The following is a 25,501-nucleotide window of genomic DNA, read 5'->3' as shown; positions in this document are numbered from 1 at the left end:
AGGATTTGGATTCGGCCGAATCCTTCTGCCTTGCCAAACTGAATCCTAATTTGCATATACAAATTAGGGGTCGGGAGGTAAATCGCGTGACTTTTTGACACAAAACAAGGAAGTAAAAAATGTTTTCCCCTTCCCACCCCTAATTTGCATATGCAAATTAGGATTCGGTTCGGTATTTGGCCGAATCTTTTGCGGAGGATTCGGCCAAATCCAAAATAGTGGATTCGGTGCATCCCTAATTTTGTCCAAATGCATTAAAATCAATGGGAGTCCAAATAATTTTGAAGCGCGTCAATTTTATGCGCGTGACTATTCTGACTTCCGACAATTTTTTTTTTGTTACTGCGGATTTTTTTGCAAATTTATACGCTTGCGGCAAACCAAGGAAATTTGCGGAAAATTCGTGCCTGGCAAATTTATTGGCCCATTGCTACCCATGAAGCCTGGACTCCCATTGTGCTTTATCATTCTGTGCTTTTACTTGTCCTGGTGACATGTGGTGGTGAAGCTGCATAATCACAGTCTCTGTCCATGGGGACACCAACTCACAGGAGGAGGCCAACCAAGGCAAAGCAGAAATTATAAGACAATTGTTTAGGTGCAAGACTGAATTCATCACTGTCACAGGGTTCCTTTACCTCTAGGCTTGTACAGCAGCACTGACAGGGCCGGGTCAAGCCCTAGACAACCCAGTCGCCTAACCCGCCCCCCGCGTTCGTAATGTGCACACTAGCGCACCATAACAGGTGCATCGAAGGGGAAGCAGAGGGGCAGTTTGGGGGAGGGGAGGGACAGAGACGCGAAATGCGTAGGTGAGACCTAGAGGGGGGTGAATGCAGACGAGGGGTAGGCAGAAGAATCATGAACAGGTAACTGCCCAGGTCCCCCACATCGTTGTGCCCTAGGCAGGTGCCTCCTTTGCCTACCCCTAGTTCCAGCCCTGAGCACCGAGCCATTTGAATAAACCATTTGGGCACACTAGGGGGGTTATTTATCAAAGGTCAAATTTTAATGTAATGTGGATTGTTTTATACTCTAATAAATTCCATTTTATTCACAATTTGAATGGTGTGTTATTTATGAAAAAACTAGAATGTCTAAAATTTGACCTAAAAGTCCCGACCCAAGTTTTCTTCTGAAAAAAACCTCCACTTTTGGGCATCAAATTTGATGCACAACATTTTTTTTTCTCTGGTGGTCATTTTCGAAGTGAAACTTGCCAAAAATTTGGCTCATCGCTACTATTAACATCTTCAAATAGATGAAGAGACCTCTGCCACTGACTTCTACATGAAGTCGTCAGGTTTTAAGTGGAGAATTGTCAAATTAGAACTGTTTCCAGGGTCGAGGTGTCATAAATCTCAAATTCTAGTTGGTTGTTTAAAATTCTAATTTGTGAGTTTTGACCTAAAAAAAAAAAATTTGAAAATTCTAATTTACAAGTTTAACCTTAGCAGATCTGTCCCTTGGGGTTAAAGACCCTAGGGCTTAAAGAGCCCTTCAGATTTAAACTAACAAGCTCTGTTTGGGCAGCATTTTACTGCACAGTAACCAGCTCAGGGAGTGTGTGGGATATGTTTTACACTGATCTAATAAAACCTCCAAAATATCAGCTGTGACAACATGAGATCTGCAGCCCATGCCTGGTTTATGACTGTTAAGGCCTGTTCCTTGGCAAAGGTCCTTTAATTCGGTGCCCTGCAGAAAGTGTTTCCATAGATACGGTGCCCACACAGTCTCAGGAGCTAAACAGATTTGACTGAAAGGTTTCTGAGCCAGCTGGAAATGGAAATGCTTATCAGACCGGCTCTCCCTGACCTCCCCTCCTGGCCCGATCACCTCATGTCGGGGGGTTAGTTTGAGTCTGAAAGTTGGCAGGGGGTGCGCTGAATAATTGGGGCGGGGCTGTGAGTTTGTCAGAGGAAGGTTGGGTGACATAGGGGGCGGGACTGACAGTGGCGGAACTACCGGGGGAAGCAGGGGGTGCAATTGTACCAGGGTCTGCACCCCCTGCTGGCCCACCGGCAGTTGGTGTGAGTAGTTAGGTGCTTGAAAAAAACGCTTCCAGAGGCCTGGCTGCACGGTCTGCACCCAGGCCCGCCCCTCCGTAGTTACGTTACTGGTGACTGATGATGAGGTGATTGGCTGATAGGAAATCCAGAAGGCATTTGTCACCCGGGCAGCCCTTCCAAAAACAGGTTGTCTGGGTGAAATCCGGACAGATGGCAACCCTAGTTGCAGGGAGGCTGCGTATGGGGGTCATGGTGGGCCGCATTCAACGCTGGTTTTACTTATCCTTTAAAATACACCTCCCAGTACTTCTGACAGCTTACAGCTGTAGCTATATTTCTAAAGCATGCCTTTAAAGCTACAGTAACCAAAAAATGAAAGTGTTTTATACTAAATAAAATATAATGTACTGTTCCCCTGTACTGTTACAACGGGTGTGTTTGCTTTCGAAATACTGTTATAGTCTATACAAATAAGATGCTGTGCAGTCATTCCAGATGAAAAACAAGAAAAAGGCACAGGTTACCACATCTTTTGTGCAGAATTCTGTGTTTGGACAAATCCAGGAAAAAATGGATTTGGCGTCTCTCTTTATATAGTGCTGACAAATTGTACAGTGCTTTACGGAAACTATACATCATGTACATCAGTCCCTTGTGCCAATTTAGCAAATTATCTGCACATTGTTGTCCAGTGGTGTAACTACTGTACTGTGTACAAAATGAAATATATATGTTATGTGACATACTGTACATCAGTATCACCCCTGGAATTCCCTATGGAAGGGCCTTACAATACATTACACAGTACATTTTGTATTTTAATTTCTTAAAATGTTACCATGGTAGCAGGCTTTTGTTGCACTTCTTTGTGCTGTTCATCTCCTATCTCCATGGGGCTGATGTGAGAGGTGTCCATTTCTCCTGTGCTTGTTCCCAAACCTTGCATTCTCTTCCGCGATGTACTATCCGGATGCAGGCCAAAGCGGATATTTCCTGATAGCTGTTGCTAAAAACAGACACAAAAACGTATATGATATATATATAAAATATTAGATATCATTTACTGTCTTCTGGAAAGTTTCTTAGAATTACCTTTAGTTTCATAAAGCACCCATTTTATTTTTGGTTTACTATCTATTTAAGGCAGTAGAAGACACATTCGTTTCCCAGTGGTATTACAATTTAGACAACTCATTAATAGGTCTCTATTAAAGGTAAATGTAAAAAGGAAGATTTCTAATACCATATATCATGGGTTGGTGACATATACTGTAGTGCAAAGTAACCACCTAACCAGAATGTATAGTGATGTGTGGGCCAGGCCAAAACCTGTGTCTCAGGCGGGTTCAGACCAACTTCCATACAAGATTTTGGGGTAGTGGGAGGATTGAGCTCTTCACCTCCATTTGACACTATTTGACACTATTTATAGACTAGCATCTGTGTGCCCTGCCCCTTCTGAGATTTCTTGTTGGGTCTATAAATACAGCGGTGTGCTGGGTTAGGAGCGGGTCACAGTTGGGTGTGGGTCCGTACCTCCCAACTGTCTGTCCCGTTTTCTGCAGGACAATCCCAATTTTGACAGCTCAACCCCTAGATTTTTATTAAAATGTCCACAGTTTCTCTTTGATCTCCTGCACTGACGCCAGAAAAAGATACAACGTTTCTGAAACTTAATTAAAATACCCAGCACCTTCATTTAGATACATTTGTAACAATTTAAGATAAAGATACAGTTGTAACTATTTAAGATGCACTATCACAGTTGGGATAACTGTGACTTATAGCATAAGGGGCACCTGCAAAAATATCCCCAACCGGTTTGGGGTAATAGTAGTTTTTCTTTAAAAAATTGCCCCATGTCGACGACAGGACACTTGCACCGGGGAGGGAGCTCGTGGTACGAGTGGCCATGTTGGGGCATACACGTGCGCATAATGAGCGAATGCCACGATTTTGCTCATCATTCACAAGCGCGTGATGTCAGAAGCACATGCGATATGCACAACATGGCCACTCGCACCGGGAGCTCCCTCCTGGGTCAAGTGTCCAAGTGCTGGTGGGGTGCAATTTTAAAAAAAAAAAAAATAATCCCTGTTACTCCCAACCGGAGTGCTGGCTCTTTTAGCCAATACCTTTGGTTGGGGATAAAATGTTTGCCCTTTAAAGGGCAATTTCACCTTCATTAACAAAACAGAGGGGGCACTGTTATGCCACATAAAACATGGCACTAAAACGCCCAGAAATGTTTTCAAACTTTCATAACCTGACAAATTTTGTAAAATGGATATGGTAATTAGAGATAAAAATGGGCAAGGTCAAAAATTGTTCACCCTGTGCTACGTCAGCCAATTCTTTTTGTCCCTCTTTCCATTTCTCAAATGTGGGAGGTACAGTATGTGTGGGACGACCTGCACAATGTATAACATTCCTCCATATCCCTGCCACTTCACAAGTGCCGATTTACAACAGAGCTCATTTGTGGCACCCGATGGCCTCGACTGTACCACTGTACTGGGAGTGAGAGGATTTGTTATGTAATGCATACGAGATTTCTGAGACCATGATACAATTACATGGTTCCCACAGAAACAGAGCAGGCATATCTCCTATTAACAGAGTCCTCTGCCAGAGCAAATATGGATCAACTGCCAATTCTAGCTTCCTATGACTGTCAGGTACTTATGGGTATTATTAACTGCCATTCTCTGGGAATTCCGATAAACCCTTATTGCAGATAATGTTTTCCCTTGAAGTCAGTTTGATGGACATTTACAGGCAGCGCCTATAATAAATAAGTTGTAACAGTGATATAATAAAAGCCCTTTAGTGGTTTTATTTGTTGTTATTCTTTGTTCTTGTTTATTGCTATGCAGAGTTTGAAGAACACGGAGCACCAAAGGAAAGCAGCATTCATCCATTAAAAAAGTAGAAATTTATTGCTTCTGATGAAGTGGCAGGAGGCCACGAAAGGTGTAGAGCGGACAGCCTTTAATATATCTGGGCACGCTATATTTGGATTTTAAATATGCTCAATAAATTTCTACATTTTTAATGGATGAATGCTGCTTTCCTTTGGTGATCCAAGTTCTTCAAACTCTGCATTGCTATCGGCTGTGTGGGATCGCGGCTAATGTGCAGCACATTGGAACGCAGATTTGTCCCCTCCCACTACCTATATGTTTTTGGACATGTTTATTGCTATGCAGCACTGGCAGGGTCGGACTGGGCAGCCATGCAAAGCAGAACTGAAAGCTTTACATCTTGTTGCATAAGATTTAACAACCAAATCCTTGTGTTTGTGTGTGGCTCAAGACTTTACAGCCTTCAAATATCAGCATCGTGACTACATGAGATTTGGACACCATGGGGCAGATTCACTAAAGGGCGAAGTGGCTGTTGCTATCGATAATTCTCCAGAGATCTTATCCACAGGGACATCGCCAATTTAGTATCAGGAGTAGAGGACAATTCGCTAGCGAATGAGACCCTCGTTAGCGTTTGTACATACTCTTTCGTGAACTGATAAAACCAAGCTACATTCTCCTCAATCTTATGTCAGTGACATCATATCCTGTATGCCGGAAATTCATTAGCTATTTTTACAAGATGTAAAAAACGCTGGCGACTTACAGTATGTGTAAACAAATTTTGAGGGGCATGGCACATTTATATAAGGGTGGACTCATGTCTAGGGCATTAGAGGATCTCTTTTGTCTTTATTATCGCTCATTGGAAATTTTTGTAAAAAGTGGCCACTTCAAGCATTTGCACCAACATTATTATTAAAGACGTTCCTACGACTTTTAGGTACCCGCCATATTCAAATTTACCTAAGCACAAGAGTGCTAGCGAAGTTTCAGGAGGCAGAAATGAATGCTAGAGAAAATTCATTATGAAATGCTCACACTGCAAAAATTTGCCAGCGTTCAGCTACTTCGAATTTCAATGAATTAGTGTAGTGGTAACGACTGGTAACGCCTGGTGAAGTGGTGCGGAGTGTGGCAAAGAGGTCGCTGGCGAAAATTTCACTGTTTGTGAATTTGCCTCCATGTCTGGCCTAAGACTACGAGTTAATTAAGGGGAGTGAATTCCCCTTGAGAAAGGCTAAAAGCCGAAACGTCGGGGTGATTCTCTTCTCAGGGCAGGTGTATCCGCTTTTCTCTTTGTTTCCTATTGCTGTTTGACCATATTTACGTGGTATGTATAATTGATCTCTTGTGATATTTTTGGACATATTTTTGCCCTGTATTATGTATGTATATTCTCTTTTTTAATATATCAAAATATACGACTATTCAAATACCACGTGGTCTTGTTGTTTATTTGGTGTGCAGGCCCTTTTTGGTTAACTAAGACTATGAGTTAAGGCCTGCTCCTTGGCCAAGGTTCTTCAGCTTTTACATAAAGTTTTTTCTGTCGATACAGTGCCCACAGGTTGTCAGCTTTGACTTTGAATTTGTATCAATATCTGTGCCAGCAAGTTGTTGACACAATTCATCAGTTTCCCAGTATTGTATTTCAATATTTTTATTTGTATTTCACTATTAAATACAGATACACAGATATTTCACAATTAAATACAGATACACAGGCAGCCATCAGCAATCAATGAAGACAATATAGTTAAGTAAAAGTTATATATTCCAGAAATAAATTTAAGATTAAATGTTCACGTACATTTTGCCCTTCCAAACAGAAATGGGCAAAGCCCAATTTACAGACATTTATTCCTGATATCCTAATTACACCTAATAACGACTAATCCTATGTACTCTATACCTTATGCTAGAGTACTTTAAACCTTTTAATCTGAAAATAAAAAGACAAACCTAACTCTAGTCCTATTAGTTCACAAACATGATTGGGAAAGATCTCATAACCATAATACTTAAACAGTGAGTAATTTTATACAACCATCATTCCCATATCGATATTCCAGCCATGGTGTCCACGGTTTCAAAAAATCTGCTATGTGAGTCTGAAAGAATACTAGTCATTTTCTCTTGAGACATTATCCAATCTATTTTTTGTTTAGTAATTTCAATAGATAATTGTTTAGTTTTCCAAGCACACGCTATGGTTTTTTTCGCTGCTGTCATAATTGCAATAAACAATTGGAATTCAATCTTTGAAAGTTCTTCTGTTTTTTTGCCTAATAGTGCCGTAAAAGTGCGTTTAGGGATCACCACCTGGAATATAGAATGTAACATGGTGTAAATTCGAATCCAGAACCTTGAGCGCATGGACATTGCCACCAAATGTGGAATATAGAACCCACCTGCCCACAACCTCTGAAACATTTAGGGTCTGCTGTAGGGGCAAATTTGGCAATACGGGCTGGGACCAAATACCATCTAAGTAAGACTCTATAGTCCAATAAAGAAACATTTTTAGATGATTTCATAGTGTTGAACCATACTGATTGTCACTCCTCCTTATCAAATTGACAATTTAGGTCTTTCTGCCACGAGTCTATGTATGCCAAATGGGTAGGTTCAGCATCCTCATAGAAGTTAGTTTCCCAGTATTATGTTGGCGCTATCTACCTTATCTTTTGCACTTTTGCACCCTACCCTTAATCAGCACCTCTGGCCGTAGGCCTGAAACGCAACAACCTCCGTTCCAGCAATGAATGTAGTGTTGTTAGTGTTCTGCTTTTCTCATTTTTTTTTAGTGCAGATGAGGAGGCCTGGGAGGGGATATTGTTCAGAGTCTCAAACAGAGATCCAGGTGAAGTTTCTACTTGCTTCCATATAGCCTGGTCAAAATAGACCCAGGGTCACCTAATATCTGCTGTAAATTTTAATTTGCATGTCTCAATATTCATTATCTTGAGCTGTGTCTTTTGGGCCAGATGGGACCCTTAAAGGAGAAGGAAAGGTATTTTTTAATACCTATCTGTAATTGTTGCTTGGGTGCACCCCTCCTGAACCACTAAACTTTCACTGCCCAAGTCGGTCTCCCTCACTGACACCGTGCCATTGAAGTTTTACCTCTTTACTGACTTTGTGGCCGCCATGTTGGCAGGGCTGGACTTCCGTGCCTGGCACCCCTAGGCCGGCAGGTCCTAGCGCCCGCTGCTTTTATGTGTGTCCCGATACCAGTGCAATCGTGCTCAAGCGCATGCGGCTGCTCGCTAGCTGCGGCTCCTAAAACGCTAAACGAGAATGGGGCTGGGCGGCGTGCCGTCCCTCAAAATTTGCCACCCTAGGCCTGGGCCTTTGTGGCCTCGCCACAAATCCGGGCCTGCATGTTGGCCGTGTGTGTGCGCCACATCCTGTGCATCTCTCTGTGAAGTGTCTTGTACCACCTGACCTGATTATCACCGTTCGCATGGGGAAAGTAAAGGATCTGGTATCAGAGCCGGGCCGCGCAGGCCAGGCGCCCTAGGCAAGCCGGCCAGTCGCGGCGCCGGCTTAGCGTGCGCATGCGCGAATGACCGATCGAATGCGCATGCGCGAATTACCGCTCTCGCGTGCGCATGCGCTGACTAGAGTTCTTGCGCATGCGCACAAGTGAAAAAATGCTAAAATGCCACAGATAGTCGGACAGAGAAGGGAACCGGACTAAAGGTAGGTGACAGAGGTGGTACGTGCCTGGCGCCCCCCCAGCTTTGCGCCCTAGGCACGTGCCTACTCTGCCTACCCCTAGCTCCGGCCCTGTCTGGTATGCATGTGCAGGGCTTACAAAATTTCTACTGCGCATGTGCGAGCCCTATTAGAGCCAATTTGGATAGCGATAGGGGTGGCTTTTTTATTATATGCACCTTACAATTTTTTTTAATATGATCTTGGATTACAGCTACAGGGTAAAACATATAGAGGGTTTGATTTCTGTAAGTATCTCTCCTGTAAGTGGCCAATGTATATAACTTTATTTGTAATTTACCTTTCCTTCTCCTTTAAGTCCCATTTAATATATTGCTACCTGCAAATGCTGCATCTTATTATCCTGGCATGCTGTCAACTCACAAGAGTCCTATGGAAAAAGCTAATAAATAAAGTATTATTTCTACAAAAGCTGAGTACATGGCCCCTGGCATAAGTTTATAGAGATTTAGGATCTGTGGTTGGGACTTAGTTTAACCACTGGCGATCCTTTGTAGACATAATTGTGTGCCTTCTACAGTATATAAATAAATCATAAGCACAAATAGTGCAGGATTGTACACTTCTCCCTGTTCTTCAAATGACAAAATGGTGAACCAGAAGGAACTCCCAGTGCTGTTGTCACCACTGCAAACTATGCTCCTCTTTATTTCATTTTTATGCTGATACTGCAAAATATACATAGGCAACAAGTATTTTAGCACAGCCTGTATGCATTGGCTGCTGTTGATAATAGCTGGATATTGTCTCAGGTTAATAACTCTTCTGCACCTGCACGCTCAATAAATACATCTTCTCCTTATTGCGGCAATATAATGAGAGCTTTAATTGCATTTACACCTGTTTATCAGCACATGTTCCCCTGCCTGGACTATGATCAGCATTTTAAAGTACCAAATACCAAATGCAGTAGTAAACACTCTATCCAGATGGACAGAGGCAGTCTGAATGCATGTTGCTGTTATATAACAACCCGGAAATCTCACAAAACCATAAGCTATCGTTTTCTATGGACACGGGTGGGTTTGGGCTAGGACACAGAGGGAACTTCCATGAGGACTGGGGAGAAGAGACATATAGAAATGTACATAATATATTAGATATTTCCATTATATTCTGTATACACACTTCTAGCTGTGATTAAACTGCAACTGCCAGTATGTGGGAGGGGATATTGTGAGTTGTAGTTAAACCAGAGCTTATTTGGTACAGGTTGGGCAGAAGGTAAGTCTTCTGGGGGGGATTTTGCTGAGGTTAGATATTTTCTAGTTATGGCAATGAAAATAAGATCTAAATGGGCTTTAGGTATGTTTTTCACACCACGTACCTGGAGAGCCTTTACATTTCCAACAAGGTATTCTTGTGATATTGCCTGAATGCTCTGCTCTTCTTCTCCTTGCTCTGCCGGCATGAAAATGCTATCATGAGAAAAAGACCTCGTTCCCATACTATGGCTGCAAAATCTGGAATGGAAATGGAAAAGCATTATAATACCTGCCCATTATAATACCTGACACATGATCATATCCTATTCTGGTCATATCTTAATGATGGCCTGTTCCCATTATATGGCATTTCTACAAAAATGAAATAGTAATATACACAAAAGAATAATATGAATAGTCTCTTTATACAGGATATTAGAATTCTAGAATGGCTTCTAATATACAGTAGGACTAATAAACAACATTTTTGACTCATAAGTGAGTCTGTATTTGGAGCTATGGTATACGTTATCCTTATACCATAATATATTAAGGATGCACCAAATCTCAGATTCAGTTCTGGATTAAACTTTTTGGTCTAATTCAGATTCAGCTGAATCAAAGTGCCTGGCTGAATCGAACCAGTAAAATCAAGTGACGTTAGATTATGTTATTACAATGATTGCCTGTTTTCCCCATTAATTATGCTGATATGCATATGCAAATTATGCTCAAATTTGGTATGGAATTCGTCCTAATTTGTCGTGGATTTGTTGTACCCTATAATATAGTCACCAGAGATGGAAGTAACCCAATAGCTGTACATATAATGCACATCATGCTTAACTTAACTTTTAACATAATGTACACAATTTGCACTTTTTTTATTTATTGTGGTTTTTGGTGTGTTTATCTTTTTATCAACCATTATCGGGTTGTAGGGGTCCCACTTAATCTAACAACCACGCGGTGGTTTAAATGAGGAAAATTAACAAATTAATTGACACAAAAGAGTGTCAGAATAAGGGATCCACCCAATCCACTATTTTCAGATTCGGCCAAACCAAATCTGAACCCTAATTTGAGTATGAGAATTAGGGAAACAAGGAGGAAAGAGAACAGTGCATGGTTAAAATGTTTTTTACTTCCTTGTTTGTGTGATGAAAAGTCACGTGATTTTTTGGATTCTAATTTGGTTCGGCTGAATCTTGGCCGAATCCTGAACAGAATCCTGGATTCAGTGCATCCCTAATCTGAATAGAAACTAACAATAAGAATAAAAAAAATTAAAATTTTATTATTGTTGTTACTTTCTATTCAGATTAGGGATGAACAGAATCCAGGATTCTGTTCAGGATTTGGCCAAGATTCAGTATGTCAGTATGGCCGACTAATTATTTGTCGTGGATTATTAATTTCACCAGCAATTAAATTTTACTTTACCATTGAGGAAACTCTAAATGGATTATTTGGATTCCAGTGGATTAGGCCTGTCAGTGCAGATACACAAAAGAGCAGATCCCCAGCCCCATGTGCCATTAGGAAATAGCATTAGCAGGAAAAACTTTCCAATGAGAACAGTGTTGGAGTAAAAGTTTGAAATAATGATTGTACCTATTGTGAAAATATGTTTATTCTTTTTGCCCTATTTTTTCCACCAACATTGTGGGGCACATTTACCTAGGGTTGAATATCGAGGGTTAATTAACGATATTCGATTGCTGAATTGAAATCCTTCGACTTCGAATATGGAAGTCGAAGGATTTAGCGCAATTCGTTCGATCAAACGATCGAAGGAACAATCGTTCGATCGAACGATTAAATCCTTCGAAACGAACGATTAAATCCTTCGAAACGAACGATTCAAAGGATTTTAATCTATTGATCGAAGGATTATCCTTCGATCAGAAAAGCCTATGGGGACCTTCCCCATAGGCTAACATTGGCCTCGGTAGGTTTTAGGTGGCGAACTAGGGGGTCGAAGTTTTTTTTAAAGAGACAGTACTTTGATTATCGAATGGTCGAATATTCGAACGATTTTTAATTCGAATCGTTCGATTCGAAGTCGAAGGTCATAGTCGAAGGTCGAAGTAGCCAATTCGATGGTCGAAGTAGCCAAAAAAAAACAATTCGAACTATTCGAACTATTTTTCCTCTATTTTCCTCTATTCCTTCACTCGAGCTTAGTGAATGGGCCCCTGTATTTTATTGAGTATCCCTTATTATTCTGCATTTGCTGCACAGCCATCTGCATTCCACTGTAAGTGGAAATGCTGACAAAAACTGGACTTGATAACTCACGTGTGGTTATCCCTTTATCTTTAACAGCAGCAGCAGTTTCCATCATAATATTAACATCCATGACATGAATCTCGTGCCCTTCCAGCTGCTGAGTCACAAAAGCCAGGGCCATTCCTGGTGAGCACCTTGCCTCAGGCGGCAGTGAACGGCCAGTTACAAGGGGTGGCAAAAAGCCGCCTCCTGTAATTTTAAGAGCAGAATTTCTGTTTTTTAAACCGGAAATTCGGCTCTGCTAGTGCAGAAACCGCAGTACGCGCTCGTTGCACTAGCGATACCGCCCCTTTTAACCTGCTCCGACGCTAAACTTTTAAGCGCAGAGCGGGAGAGGGGGGCATTGGGGTTGCTGCCTCAGGCGGCAGCAGCCCACGGATCGCCCCTGACAAAAGTCACAACCGATTGGGATTCAATTTGCTACATTAATAAACAGCACAACAGATTAGTTTGGCCAAGCCAAAGCTCCAGTATTATAGCTCCAGTATTATAGCTCCAGTATCATACACAATCACTTATTCATACTTCATGCCTGCTGCTTGCTAGCTTCTGCCAGCTGGTTGGGCTTCTGTACTGCACAGAAATACACTGATTACAAGGCACGTATGAGGGCTTTCATCTGTCTTGAAAATACTTTACTGGATGTGAGAATTTCCAGTTATAGGCAAAAATACTATAAAATATGTGTAATTAAATAGACATCCAGAGAGTACTGGGTATGCACTGAAACACTGGTGGTAAGAAGTAAAGTAAGTTTTTTGTGCAAATACTAATTCTACAGGGGCTTTAGCAGACTTGACCTGCTACAGAACAGAAATACAATATGCTCTTTCCTCAGTGCCTAAAATGCCTGTATGATTCTTCCAGGTAGTATTAGGTTACAATGGACTCCTTGCATTAGTAGCTACTAAACTGGGGGACGGCCCTTCAAAAAGTCTCAGAGCTTTGGCTGGGGGACCAAGGGCAAAGGTCAATTGTAAGAAATTAGGAATAATAATAATATTAATTATTAAAAATCTAATACGTTTTAGCTACTATTTGCTACCTTAGGTGCTCCTTGACCATGATTTTCTTCCCCTGTCCTGCACATGTGATTCAATAAAGATGGTTTACCTGCCATGTTGCCAGCCCCTGACCTTTTGGTAAGATGTAAAAACATGGCTTTCTATGGAAAAAGCTAAATCATTAAGCCATGGCATTATTATTGATATTATGTTAGATATGTTTAAAGGCCGATATTCGTCCATCATTTTCCGATCAGACTGTCTTTTTGCCTAGTGTGTTACTTATATAATATGCCGGGCTCTAAACTGAATTCCTTACTTTGCCCTTATTTCCATGTCTTCCTCCAAATCAGTACGGCCTTGACTCATTCAAACCCAATCAATTTCATCTCACAAAGGTCAGAGTAAATGCTTATAGTCCTTGGCTTAGAATAACCTGTTCTACTTATATTACCTAGAGTAAACATTTCTCGTCTCTCTTTCTCAGCAAGAAATGCACAGATCACAGAATACCGTAGATATGGCAAAGACTGCAGCGCTCTGAGTCACCCAAATACTGAATGTCAATATGGGCTGCAGATTGTGCTACTCTATATATATTTTACATGTGTTTTTTTATCATTTCTATGATCAAGCCCCAAAAATAAACCAGAGGTATCTTTGTTGCAGAGTAATACATAGGTAATATTAACGGGACTAATATTAATATACTGATATGAGGGATCATCCGGTGACACAGAGGTTAAAAGAACCATTTACATAGAGGGTGTGCACCATAATAGAATATCCTAGGTCAGACTGGGTAACTTAGCACCGGCAAACAAACGAAAATAACTCCTTATTATGGTGACAATATCTGTCTGATCTTCTGGGCTGTGTGTCTTACATTATCTTGAGGTGGTGTGGGAATTATATACATACAGAGCCTTAAAAAACCTTCTAACCCTTTACTGGTGTAATTTTTTAGTAACAAATCCTACACTAAAATGTTCTCAGAAACTCCAAAGTAACAATTACATATACATTTTGCCTTTTTCTGGTTATTATGGCCAGGGCAGCCATCAGGGGGGGACAGGGTGGAGAGTTGTAGGGGGCCCCCGAAGGTACGAGTGGCCCAGTCACGCCACACTTTCTTGATTAGCCGGGCCCCCCTGCTTTCGGAGAGCTGCTGACTTCGGGAAGGCAGGGCGGGAGCACAAGGGGAGGTATCTTCTGTCCATTCCTTTTCCTTATTGGTCACTGAGTTTAAGTCCCGGTTGAGCTGCTCAGGGATTGGATAGCGGAGGTTTGAACTTCTCCTCCAGCTCATCCAATCATGCAGCTTTACCAGGACTTGAAATTCTGTGACCAATAAGGGAAGAAGATGCAGCCACCTGTGCTCCCTGCTCCCTTCTGTAGTTGGCAGCTCACTGACAGCATGTGGGCCACACTAATGAATTAAGTGTAACATGGCACCAATTTTTTTTTACATGGACGTTTAAGGGGGGCCCTGACCACCAATTTTCTTACAAGTGGGGGGGGGGAGGGCCCTGGCCACCAATTGTTTTTCCCCATGTGAGGTCCTAGCCACCCATGGGAGGCCCTGACCACAAATGTTTTTTTTAATGGGGGGGGCCCTGACCACCAATATTTTTTTATTAACATGTGGGAACCATAGCCACCAATGTTGTTTTAGTGTATTGTGGGGGGTGGACCTGTGGGGTGGGGAAGGCGGACCTGTAGGTGGGGCTTGTGGTGGGTGCAGCCCAGGGGGCCCAGGAATTTTTTTCGTATGGGGCCCTTCGTTTTCTGATGGCTGCCCTGATTATGGCGGTCTACATGGTATGGTGCCCAAGCACTCTGATAGGGTTAGCAACAAACAAATAATACAGGAAGGACTGTTTAACAGATCAGACAGCCTTCAAAAGTGGGAGACCAAAGACTTGTTTCTCAGCTGGATGAATGTGGGAAAAGATAATCTAACATAACACGTTAATGCTGCCTTGCAGACCTGCTCCTCTGGGACTTCAGCCTGATATGCCCTTAAAGAACTGAAAGTTCAGCACAGTTGGAAATTGTTTTCTCAATACCATTTACAGTCTGCTGATTGATAGCGGAAATGGAAGCAGTTTAATCCTTTCTATTACTAGGCAAGGTAACAACACATTTCTTCAGGATTCCTTATTTTTCTGCAAATACATTGAAAGGTGAATGTATAACATATGGTCTCTAGAGAGGATCTAGAAAATAGGCTGATGATGCAGTCTCAGAATTCTAATTTGATGAGGTCAACCTTGTAGGCCTATATAATGCACTAAGTGTATGACAACGCTATCTGATGGAACAGCGGTAAAAGGTTCTGCTGAGCTTTTACTTTTTACTCTCCTGAAGGATTACCGTTAGATTATCAACATAAACCAGGACCGTTTAGTACTTGAGTGGCTTGAAACATCATAAAAAACAATCTCTCTAAGCTAGCCAAGGCAGATATACTTTCCACACTCTTTTTCAAATCTCATTTCAAGACCACTGTCTTACTGGCCTTTTTTCTCATGATTTTTTCTCAGGGTACTTAGAATTGAGGAGTCAGAGGAAATACAGTCAAGAGACCTGGGAGCAGATTTACTAAAGGAGAAGTGGTGGTCGCTAGTGAAAATTCACCAGAAATCCCATTCGCATGCACATCGCCAATTTACTAACGGAAAGAGACCGTCGCTAGCGCAGTTTTGTGCCCTATCAGCAGGTGAATTTTCACTAAAGGGGAATGATCTTTTTCCAGAGTTTTCTTAGCCACCTTAGACCAGGCAAACTGATAAAATAAAGCCACATCCTCCTCAATCTTGTGTCAGTGACATCATATCCTGTATGCCGGAAAATCAAGAAAGTTCTAAAAAAAACGCTGGCGTTTTTTTCATATTTTAAAGCAGGATTGCCTTCAAATGTTTTTAATCAATTTGAGGGGCATGCCACATTTGTTTTAGGGTGGGCTCATGTCTAGGGCATTAGAGGATCTCCTTTGTCTTTATTTTGCTTCCTTGGACATTTTGTAATAAAAAGTGGTCACTTCAAGCATTTGCACCAACATCTATAATAAAGACGTCCATGCGACCTGTACCTGCCCTATTCAAATTGACCTAAGTGTAAGAGTACTAACCAAGTAAAGTTAGGCAGAAATGAACGCTAGTGAAAGATCGCTATGAAATGGTCTCGCTGATTAATTAACTCTAGCGAAACTTTGCCAGCATTTGGCTGCTGAGATGCAACTTTGCATTTTAGTGAATTATCATAGTGGTAACGAATTGAAGTGTGGAGTGTGGAGTGTAGCAGATTGTTCACTGGCAAAAATTCGCCCTTTAGTGAATTTCCCTCTGCACTTTGTGTCTGTCACTTGCAGACATGGGAGACATGAATCAAACAGTGTATTAAGGACACACACTGGGGGAGATTAGTCGACCAGCGATAAATCTCCTTTTCTTCGGGGCGACTAGTCTGCAAGAATGTAAATCGCCAGTGGGATGGCACTCAGAGCACTTCGTTTTCCGAAGTCGCCCAAAGTTTCCTCGTGAGGCAACTTTGGGCGACTTCGGAAAATGAAGCAAACCGATTGCCATCCCGCCGGAGATTTACATTCTAGCCGACTGGAGGCAGTCAGGGGAGATTAGTCACCCCAAAGAAGAGGAAATTTGTCGCTGGGCGACTAATCTCCCTGAATCTGAGCGTGTGTCTCTGCCCTTAAGGGTAAGGCCACACGAGGAGATTCGGGGAGATCTTGTCGCCTGGTGACTAACCGCCTCGTCTTTTGAGCGACTATCTCCCCAAACTGCCTCAGCGTGTTTTCCCATAGGCTACAATGAAAAGTCACCTGCGCTAATGCACACGCGTTATGGGTTTTCTATAGTCGCCCGAAGTTGCCTATGGGGAAAAACGCTGAGGCAGTTCGGGGAGATAGTCGCTCAAAAGACAAAGCGATTAGTCGCCAGGCGACAAAATCTCCCCGAATCTCCTCGTGTGGCCTTACCCTAAGATGCCAAGGCCTTCACTGTGAACTTCAAAGTATGTGAAGTGAAGCAGCTACAGGATTGAGATCCTTGAGATTCAGAGATCCAAGAAAGCCTTCTGGCCTTATCTCTGTAATTATTGTCTGGATGGTTTCCATCGTGAACAACTTATCTCTAGAAAGCTTTGCAAGTTTTTCAATTAAAGACCAGATGAATGTCCCCTGTTATAGGAGCACTTTTCTGCTTAAAATACTGTGGTACTCGGACAATTGCTTCCTCCCTCAACAAATGTTGACCTTAAGATATTATAGTTCTCTTTTATGTGCAATTTGGAATTTCTCAAAATAAAATGATTTTGCTTTGTGAAACTCTAGACTGCAATAGATTGTGATATGGTAGCTTCTGCTCAGATGTATAAATGCAAATATGACAAGAATGGAAGTTCTATGTAAAAGTCAAGGGGAAATAAATACAGAGTACATTTTTTGTGTGTAAATAATACCTGCAGTGATAGTATCCGTACTAAACTTTAGCATAGCTTCCCTGCAATCAACTTCCCATAAATACCGAATTCCACCCCGTGGTACAACAGAAACACAAACAGAGATGAGAAATCAGTGGCCAGAGATAAGGTGCTAATTAATCATCTGCTGTCACTCTTAGACAAAAGCTGCACAATTTGTAACTAATAAAGGGTGATTACAAAGTCGTGATTAAAAAATAAAATCCAATTTGTTCTGAAAATCAAGAAAAAGCAATTATGGTAATATCCTAGTCTTGTTGTCATGACAACGTAAGTAATTGCTTAACTATCAGTATGTACAGGAGGTAAACAGGTCTCTGTTTCGGGAAGGGAAAAAACATTTTAGTAGACAATTCCACAAAGAAGAACTCTGTACTTACAGATCCTGAAACTAGATTTGAACCATACAGAGCCATTAAATGAGTAGTTTGTTATACAGGTATGGGATTAGTTATCTGGAAACCCCTTATCCAGAAAGCTCTGAATTACAGAAAGGTTGTCTCCCATAGAAAAATACAAGAGTCCTCTTTCCCTTGTTTGTCTCCCATAGACTCCATCATAATCAAACAATCCACATTTTTCAAAATAATTTCCATTTTCTCTGTAATAATAAAACAGTAGCTTGTACTTGATCCAAACTAAAATAGCATTAATCCTTATTGGAAGAAAAACCAGCCTATTGGGTTTATTTAATGTTTACATGATTTTCTAGTAGACTTAAAGTATGAAGATCCAAATTACGGAAAGATCCAATATCTGGAAAACCCCAGGTCCCAAGCATTCTGGATAACAGGTCCTATACCTGTATTTGCATATATGGAACTGCAGCCAACAGCACTGACCCCAAAAAAGAGTTTGTTTTGTAAATACAGACTGGGCCGACCAGTATCTCGAGTGAGTTGCTAATGTTACATTAATTAATTAATGAACCTTAGTGTGTGATTAGCTGGTAAGTGCCAACACATCTTACAGGGGCTCTATGAGCCTGATCTGTATAGTCATTGAGGTACAGAGGATGAAAACCATGGGAGAACTAGGGGAATGGGGCAGAGGGACCTGGTTGGAATCATTTTGCGAAAAGTGGGGAAAGTAGATTAACTGAGGTTTATTGCGGTTTTATCTGTCCAAATCCATTAAATATTAATAATGTTACCGCACATAAAACCAAGGCCTAAAACCAGCTTGTGGCACCTGAAACCTGCTCATTTGCCTTTACCTGAACGCTGCACTTAACAATGCGGTTGGCCAAGTTGTGAGTGGTTAATTGTGGTGCTGTGATATCACAGTCCTATGACATCATTCTGGTATAAGCATCATGCGTTCAGAGAGCTAAGGAGCCTGGGAAGAAGAGAAAGGAAAGATGGAATGCACTCAGTGGGAGAAACCAACTGGGGACTCTATTGAGCACAGCAGCACACTAAATGAGCAGCTCATCACTGTCCAACACCTTCTTCATCACAGGGTGGTTTGTTCTGCATGGGGCCAATAAGCTTATCATATAGATACTAAAGGAATGGAAATAGTGGAGGAGTTCATGCCCCATTGTAACAGGTTGAATGAATGGCACTGGTTTATGACTAATGTCAGAACCTACATCCATTTCTAAGTTGTGCAGAGATAACCAACCCCAAAGTCAAGGAGGGGCATGAAGATTTGCTGCAAAGAAAAGGCACAATTTCGTTAGTGTTCTTGCATTTGCATCCAGGGAATTAGTAAATGAACCCTATGGAACATAGCTAAACCCCCATGAAATTAGTTGCTTACGTGCAACGCTTATGACATGCTGGAAGATATGTACCATATGAAATAAAAAACACAGATATGAATACAGAGACATCTCCATTCGGCAGCATTTATATTTACTTGGGAACAGGCCAGGGCTGCCTTGTACCCATGTACCCATCAACACTTCACTCTGCACCTCATGTTATATATATATATACATATATATACACACACATACGGTAGATATATGACATCTCAGTTACCAAGGGTACACCAATAAATGACCTTTGCACTGTTCCTGACCTCTTTCTCTCCTCCTTACTCATTACCTCTTCCCTTTCCCATATCCAGGATTTTCCACGTGCTGCGCCCATCCTCTGAAATTCCTTCTCTGAGTCTTTCCACATTCCCTGACCTCTCAGGCATTCAAATTTTGATTTCAAACTCAGCTCTTCATTTAAACCCATATTCTCAGCCCTCAGCAACTTCACCACTTTTCCTTCTCCTTCTCCCATGCACACTAACTACTGGTTTACTACTTGTCACTACACATTTAATGAACATATCTACATAGACAGACCCTCTCCCACCACAGTCACCAACACGTTGTGACTCTCCTCCAACTATTTTAGATCGTAAGCTCTTACAAGCAGGACTGCTAACAATCTGCAATTGCAACAATGTCTGTCTGCCTTACTTGAATGCTAATTGCGATTATCAGTAACTTCTTGTTCCCCATGATGCATAGTGTCATCAAGTTTGCATAGTTATATAATCATGATGATGCTGGGTACCACAAATGACGAGATACCATGACACGTTACAGTCTCATCAGAATTACTGTTGTCATCTTAACAATGCAGAGTATTTCAATACTCGTGGAAACTCACTGGCGTTTTTCAGCCAGTGGAAAAAAAGTGCAGTGTTCTGGGTTGTTTGGCATTTTGTGATTATCAGAAATGAACGTGTTCGCCATTTGTCTAATGCAATTCAATCCAATCACGCAGGCCAAGAATAAGCTGATCTTCTGGCCTTCTCAATGTGTGCAGACACAGGGTAACAATTCACTAAAGGGCGACTTTTCACCTATGAAGGCTCCGCCACACTCTGCAACACTTTGTCAGGCACAAATTAACACCACTATGCTAATTCACTAAAAAGCAAAGTTGTGTCTCTGCAGCCAGAGTGAGCATTTCATAGCGAACTTTCGCTTAGTTTAATTTCTGCCTAGCGAAACTTCGTTAGTACACTTATGCTTAGGTCAATTTGAATATATATATATATATATATATATATATATATATATATATTTACATAGATCCAACTGTCGGATGAAAATGCAGCTGCATTGCGACGTGTCGGGTCCAAGCGCATCATCTAGTCCTGCCCTGAGATGGCAAAGGAAACTCTGGAGAAAGGGGTGACGTTCAGTAAAATTCGCACTTTAGTGAATTTGCAGAGTAACGATCGTTCGTCTGAGTGAAAAATTCACCAGTAGATATGGTGCGAATCTTCGGTAGTGATATACTCTTTCGCTTGTGAATTGTCCTCTACGCCTGGAATTAAATTGGCGATCTCCCTGCGGATGGGATTTCTGGTGAATTTTCGCTAGCAACGGCCACTTCGCCTTTTAGTAAATCTGCCCCATGGAGTGGATTTCATCTGCCCGAATGTCGTTTTAAAATGGAATTTCAATGAAAATAGTACATGGCTGCATATGAACACAACTTGCAAAGCTATTCCAGCTGATTAGAGTAAGGCTTTGGCTACTGCAGTTATTGCAATAGCAACGTAGCAAATCATTCCCATAGACTGAGTTTGAATGAGAACACAGCTGAGAAATGTAGATCCCTTATTTAAAAACAGTTGGAAGCAATACTTTTTAATTACTGGACACAATTAAACGAGCACGGGAAAACATAACATGCAAGTATAGATATACATTGTATACTCTGTGGAATCAATATAACACATAAATCATTCAATAGATACATTCAATACTTTTAACAATTATTATTTTTTTAAATAAATTATATTACATAATTTAAAGGCATAAATACTCTCCACTCTGACATGAGCTCATTCAGATGGGCATATGCAAAAAGTTACCTAAACACCATATGAAATTCTAAATATTAAAAAATATTTATTTCTACGCACCCATATGTGATTACTCTTTGAAAAGAAACCTTTATAGTCAGACTATTTCCTGGTGTGAATGATGTATAACCTCTGTAAAGGGCAGTGTACATGTATTGGAGGTAGTAAACACATTTCCCAAACCTTTTTAGGCTGGGAGAATAATAAAACCCCTACCTCACTTTGTTTCATTGTGTTATAGATTCTGGGACTTCTTTCCAGAGTGGGTGGTGCACAGATCCTCCGGACTTCAAGTCCCAGAATCCATCACTTCACAATGCATTTAAAAATGCAGCCTTAACCTCTGACGGGAAAAGTCATTCATTTAGCCATGAACAGCTTGCATATACTGTAGAGTTTGGGTTGCCTGCTGGCCGGTATTTCACTGGCTTAACGAATAAAATACCAACCATGGCTGGGGCTGGCATTACCAATTTACTGGCAATGTATTAGCTGGTAAATTTGTAATTTTTAATCGCTGTTATTGGACTTCTGTACCAGCCCAAGGCAACCACAGCCCTTTAGCAGTAAAGATCTGTGTCTCCAAAGATGCCCCAGTAGCTCCCCATCTTCTTTTCTGCTGATTCACCGCACATGCTCTGTGTTGCTGTCAGTTACTGAGCTTAGGAACCCACTCACAATATACAAAATGCCCCTAAGCTTAGCTTCTCAACAGCTGCTCAGAGCCCACTGAGCATGTGAGTGTTGCAGACACTTTCCAAGATGGTGACCCCCTGTGACAAGTTTGAAGTCCTGGATCATTGCTGCTATTGATAAGCTGAAACTTTAGGCTGATGCAATCAGTTTACTATATAAAATATGGCATTTTAAACATATCCATACCTAGGGTTTAGTTCTCCTTTAATAATCTGAGCCATTAAGGGAGCTGTTGCATTTCTTTATCTATGGTAACTTTCTTATAGCTTTAATAATGTATCTGCTTAAATATTTGTGGTACTTCCTTAACTGTTATAGTAATCTGCCTACAATGGGCAAAAGAAACAATTGCCCAGGGCCAGGGACCACCATAAGACCTTTCATTACTTGTTGTAAATTTTGGCTAAAGAGTTCAATGTAACCATTTAATTTCTTTTTTTTTTTTAATTTACTTTACCTTTGTATAAGAACAAATGTCATTAAATATTTTTTTCTATAAAAAGTTGGCATTTGTTTATTTGCTCCCATTGCTAAGTAAGCTGTTTCTTTATTTCCTGCTTTATACCCAAGGTATCCTGCTTCAGGATCTTTGCCTTGGGCCCATTGGTACCTTAAAGCTCCCATGATGCCTACATAACCTACTTACAACAAAAACTGTTTTCCCTCAACTGATGACAGATTGAGTTCAGTGTTCTCCGCTTAAAAAGAAATAAAACATGCTTAATTGTTTTTTTTTTTTAGAATAGGCAACAGGAGTGAGTTTCTATAGCCAATATGCATTTCTGTCTTTATCCCATACTTTGTAAATATTAAATAAGCGCATTGTCCTCTACTTAATACAAACTCCCCATTTAGCAAAAGAAGGCGACAAGTGGGTGAATTTCCGGTTGATATAAAGTAAATGATTTGGTTTGACCAGTGGATAAAAGTTAGAAAAGGTGAATGGACTGGCCAATCTGGTTTTAAGCTTCAGAAGGAAAATGAAAAACAGTCACAATTCTGTTATTAAGAAGGTGGCATTGCTTTGCAGGAGTCTTAAGAGTACAACTGTCCCTGAACCCATGTTACTGTCCCTCCCTACCTATCCATAGTGAAAAAAATAAGGGATTTGAATAATGAGATAGATCTATACATATACACATGCTGCCAGATAGCTTTTCATAATAATTTGTGTAATACTCAAGTCAGTTATATGTATTTCAGGTTTCCCCTCTAATATAAACCTTTTTAAAGAATTAATAATGGTAGACAAAGTCCTGTCCAATAACACAGAGATGTCTAATACAGAATCAGCATAATTTACACAAAACACAAAGTGAAAAAACAGGGGATCCCACAGGAAAACTGTGTCCTACCTTAGGTCATCACAGGGTTCTTCATCAGAGGAGAAGGCTGTATTAACACAGACATTCCCAATGGAGCGACTGGCCTTTAGCTTGCCTTCCTTAAAGGGCAACGAGGAACATTTCTTATTCTTCTTGCCAAAGATCTTTCTAAAAGGCTGAAACTTGCCTGGCCTTTTCTTTTCTGCAGAACGGAAGAGAGTGAAAACTGAAGCTGTTATCTGCCTTGTATGTGCTAATATATTGTCCTACAATCACAGTTAGTTATAAGGCAGGACAAAGTCAAAGTGTGATTATAAGTATATGCAAACAAGAGTCAGGAATAAATGTCTTGCCGTGTTGCTAAAGCAGAACTAATGTACGTAAGCAGGAAATCATGCATTTAATTACACAGGCATTTCCAAACCACACAGTAATCCCAAGAAGTAAACCTGTTAATGGCACAGGCTGCATAAATGAGAATGGAATGGTACAATAATATTTCATCTCCACCATTCTTAAGACTTACTGAAGCAGTTTTAATATTGCTCTCGGGGATAATAAAAAAAGGTAATTTAGGGCCTTTATAACTTCATATTTCATTATCATTTGTAATCAAACTTTTTAAGGGGATTAAAAGCCTCCAAAAATGTAAATATGCGTTGAGTGCCCTTGTGCAGATTTGCCATTTTTCTTTTAATTGCTTTAATAAGCTGATTTATGGTTGAATCCCTATACCGAGGAGTTTTTCAGTCAGAAGCCTTCTTCCTCAGGATGCCCTCCATCGCTCCCCTGCCCCTTCTCTGTGCTGGGCTCCAGTAGGACAGAGCAACATCTCCCAGTCCAGCACAGTACTCTGTATGGACTCTCCAGTCTCTTTATATAAATTTATATTTTTAAATTTGGTTGTGTTGTTCATTGCGCCTATAAAGGTATTACTAACTTTGCTTATAGTTTCAGGGTCCATTAACTTTCATCACCCATATTTCTAACCAAGTGGTTCCCAAACTATGAGACTGGCTACCGTAGGGGGACTTGGAGCAATGACAAGGTGGGCTCAGCCTGAAGGCTAATTATAATTAGGAGGATTGGCTATTTGATCTATTGATAACACCAGTTTGAAGGTCATTTAGGGTGAGATTAGGGGTAAATATTCTTGGAATTATGGATGAATGACTAATGTACTAATGTACCAATACTTTCCCAGTTCCCAATTCATTCCCAGCTTGGGCCATGTTTTTTGCGCATTTGTGCCATTCCGTTTTGTGAATCACCACAGGTTTCTGAGATCCAAAATTGAGAAGATAAACCTTTGTGCGCCCCATGAATACAGCAGCACTGTATATGAGGGGAAAGCAGTTTACTTAGATTACTTCCACTGAAGCATCGTGGAATAAGAAGGAATATACATTAACGTCTTAATATTCTCATTAGCTGAATAAGAAGGAAAGATAAATCATGAACAAACAGAAAGCACTTTAAAAGCAGCTCTCGGTCTATGGTGCCAGCTAATGCCACGGACAATGGTAATTGTTAAACCACACACAGTTCTGTAAACACATAGGTGGTTGTTTATTTTGTGTGTATTTGTGCTTTGAGTTATGCAGTGCCCTTCTGTGTTAGAGTGTGCCCTGCTGTTTTATTGCACAACTGTTATTTTGATTCTGGGGCGGCTTTCCACTTGCCATGTAATTATTCCTCAGATCATTTCATTGACACGGTTCTGATTGCAGAGGAAAGTTATACCGAAGCTTAATACTAGGAGAAAATTGACAGGACTAGATGAGGAGGGGCCCCAGGTACTGCAGGACAACAGGGTGAAACTTGTCATCCTAAAGTAGTTTAATATCAGCCAGAGAGGAGAGAGCTGTAGAGTAAACATCGCTCATATCAATACAAAATTATTTAACTATTATTACACAATGAAATGCAAAGCTGGACCAAGTAATATTTGCACGTGAGGCAAGTACCCCCCTGCCCCATTTGCCCTCTCCGTCATCCACATTGTGCTGCTGCCATCACCACCGTCACTAC

At 41.0% G+C, this 25,501-nt stretch overlaps 1 protein-coding gene across 2 annotated transcripts in view; it reads right to left on the bottom strand.

Moving 5' to 3' along the window:
• The window catches only part of cracd.S (capping protein inhibiting regulator of actin dynamics S homeolog), a 93,806-nt gene that overhangs the window by 12,825 nt on the left and 55,480 nt on the right, over positions 1-25,501 (bottom strand). For both annotated transcript variants that reach the window (XM_041579481.1, XM_018243152.2), the window contains 3 exons: positions 23,501-23,672; positions 9,951-10,086; positions 2,851-3,018 (listed from right to left, as the gene is read on the bottom strand). In XM_041579481.1, the coding sequence (XP_041435415.1) occupies positions 2,851-3,018; positions 9,951-10,070 (288 nt within the window). In that variant the 5' untranslated portion in view covers positions 10,071-10,086; positions 23,501-23,672. The remainder of the gene's footprint in view (positions 1-2,850; positions 3,019-9,950; positions 10,087-23,500; positions 23,673-25,501) is intronic.

Source organism: Xenopus laevis, chromosome 1S (genome assembly GCF_017654675.1).
Source record: "Xenopus laevis strain J_2021 chromosome 1S, Xenopus_laevis_v10.1, whole genome shotgun sequence".
In the NCBI taxonomy this organism is placed as follows: Eukaryota; Metazoa; Chordata; class Amphibia; order Anura; family Pipidae; genus Xenopus; species Xenopus laevis.
The sequence above is the reverse complement of the archived record's forward strand: the minus strand, read 5'-3'. Positions and strand labels throughout refer to the sequence as shown.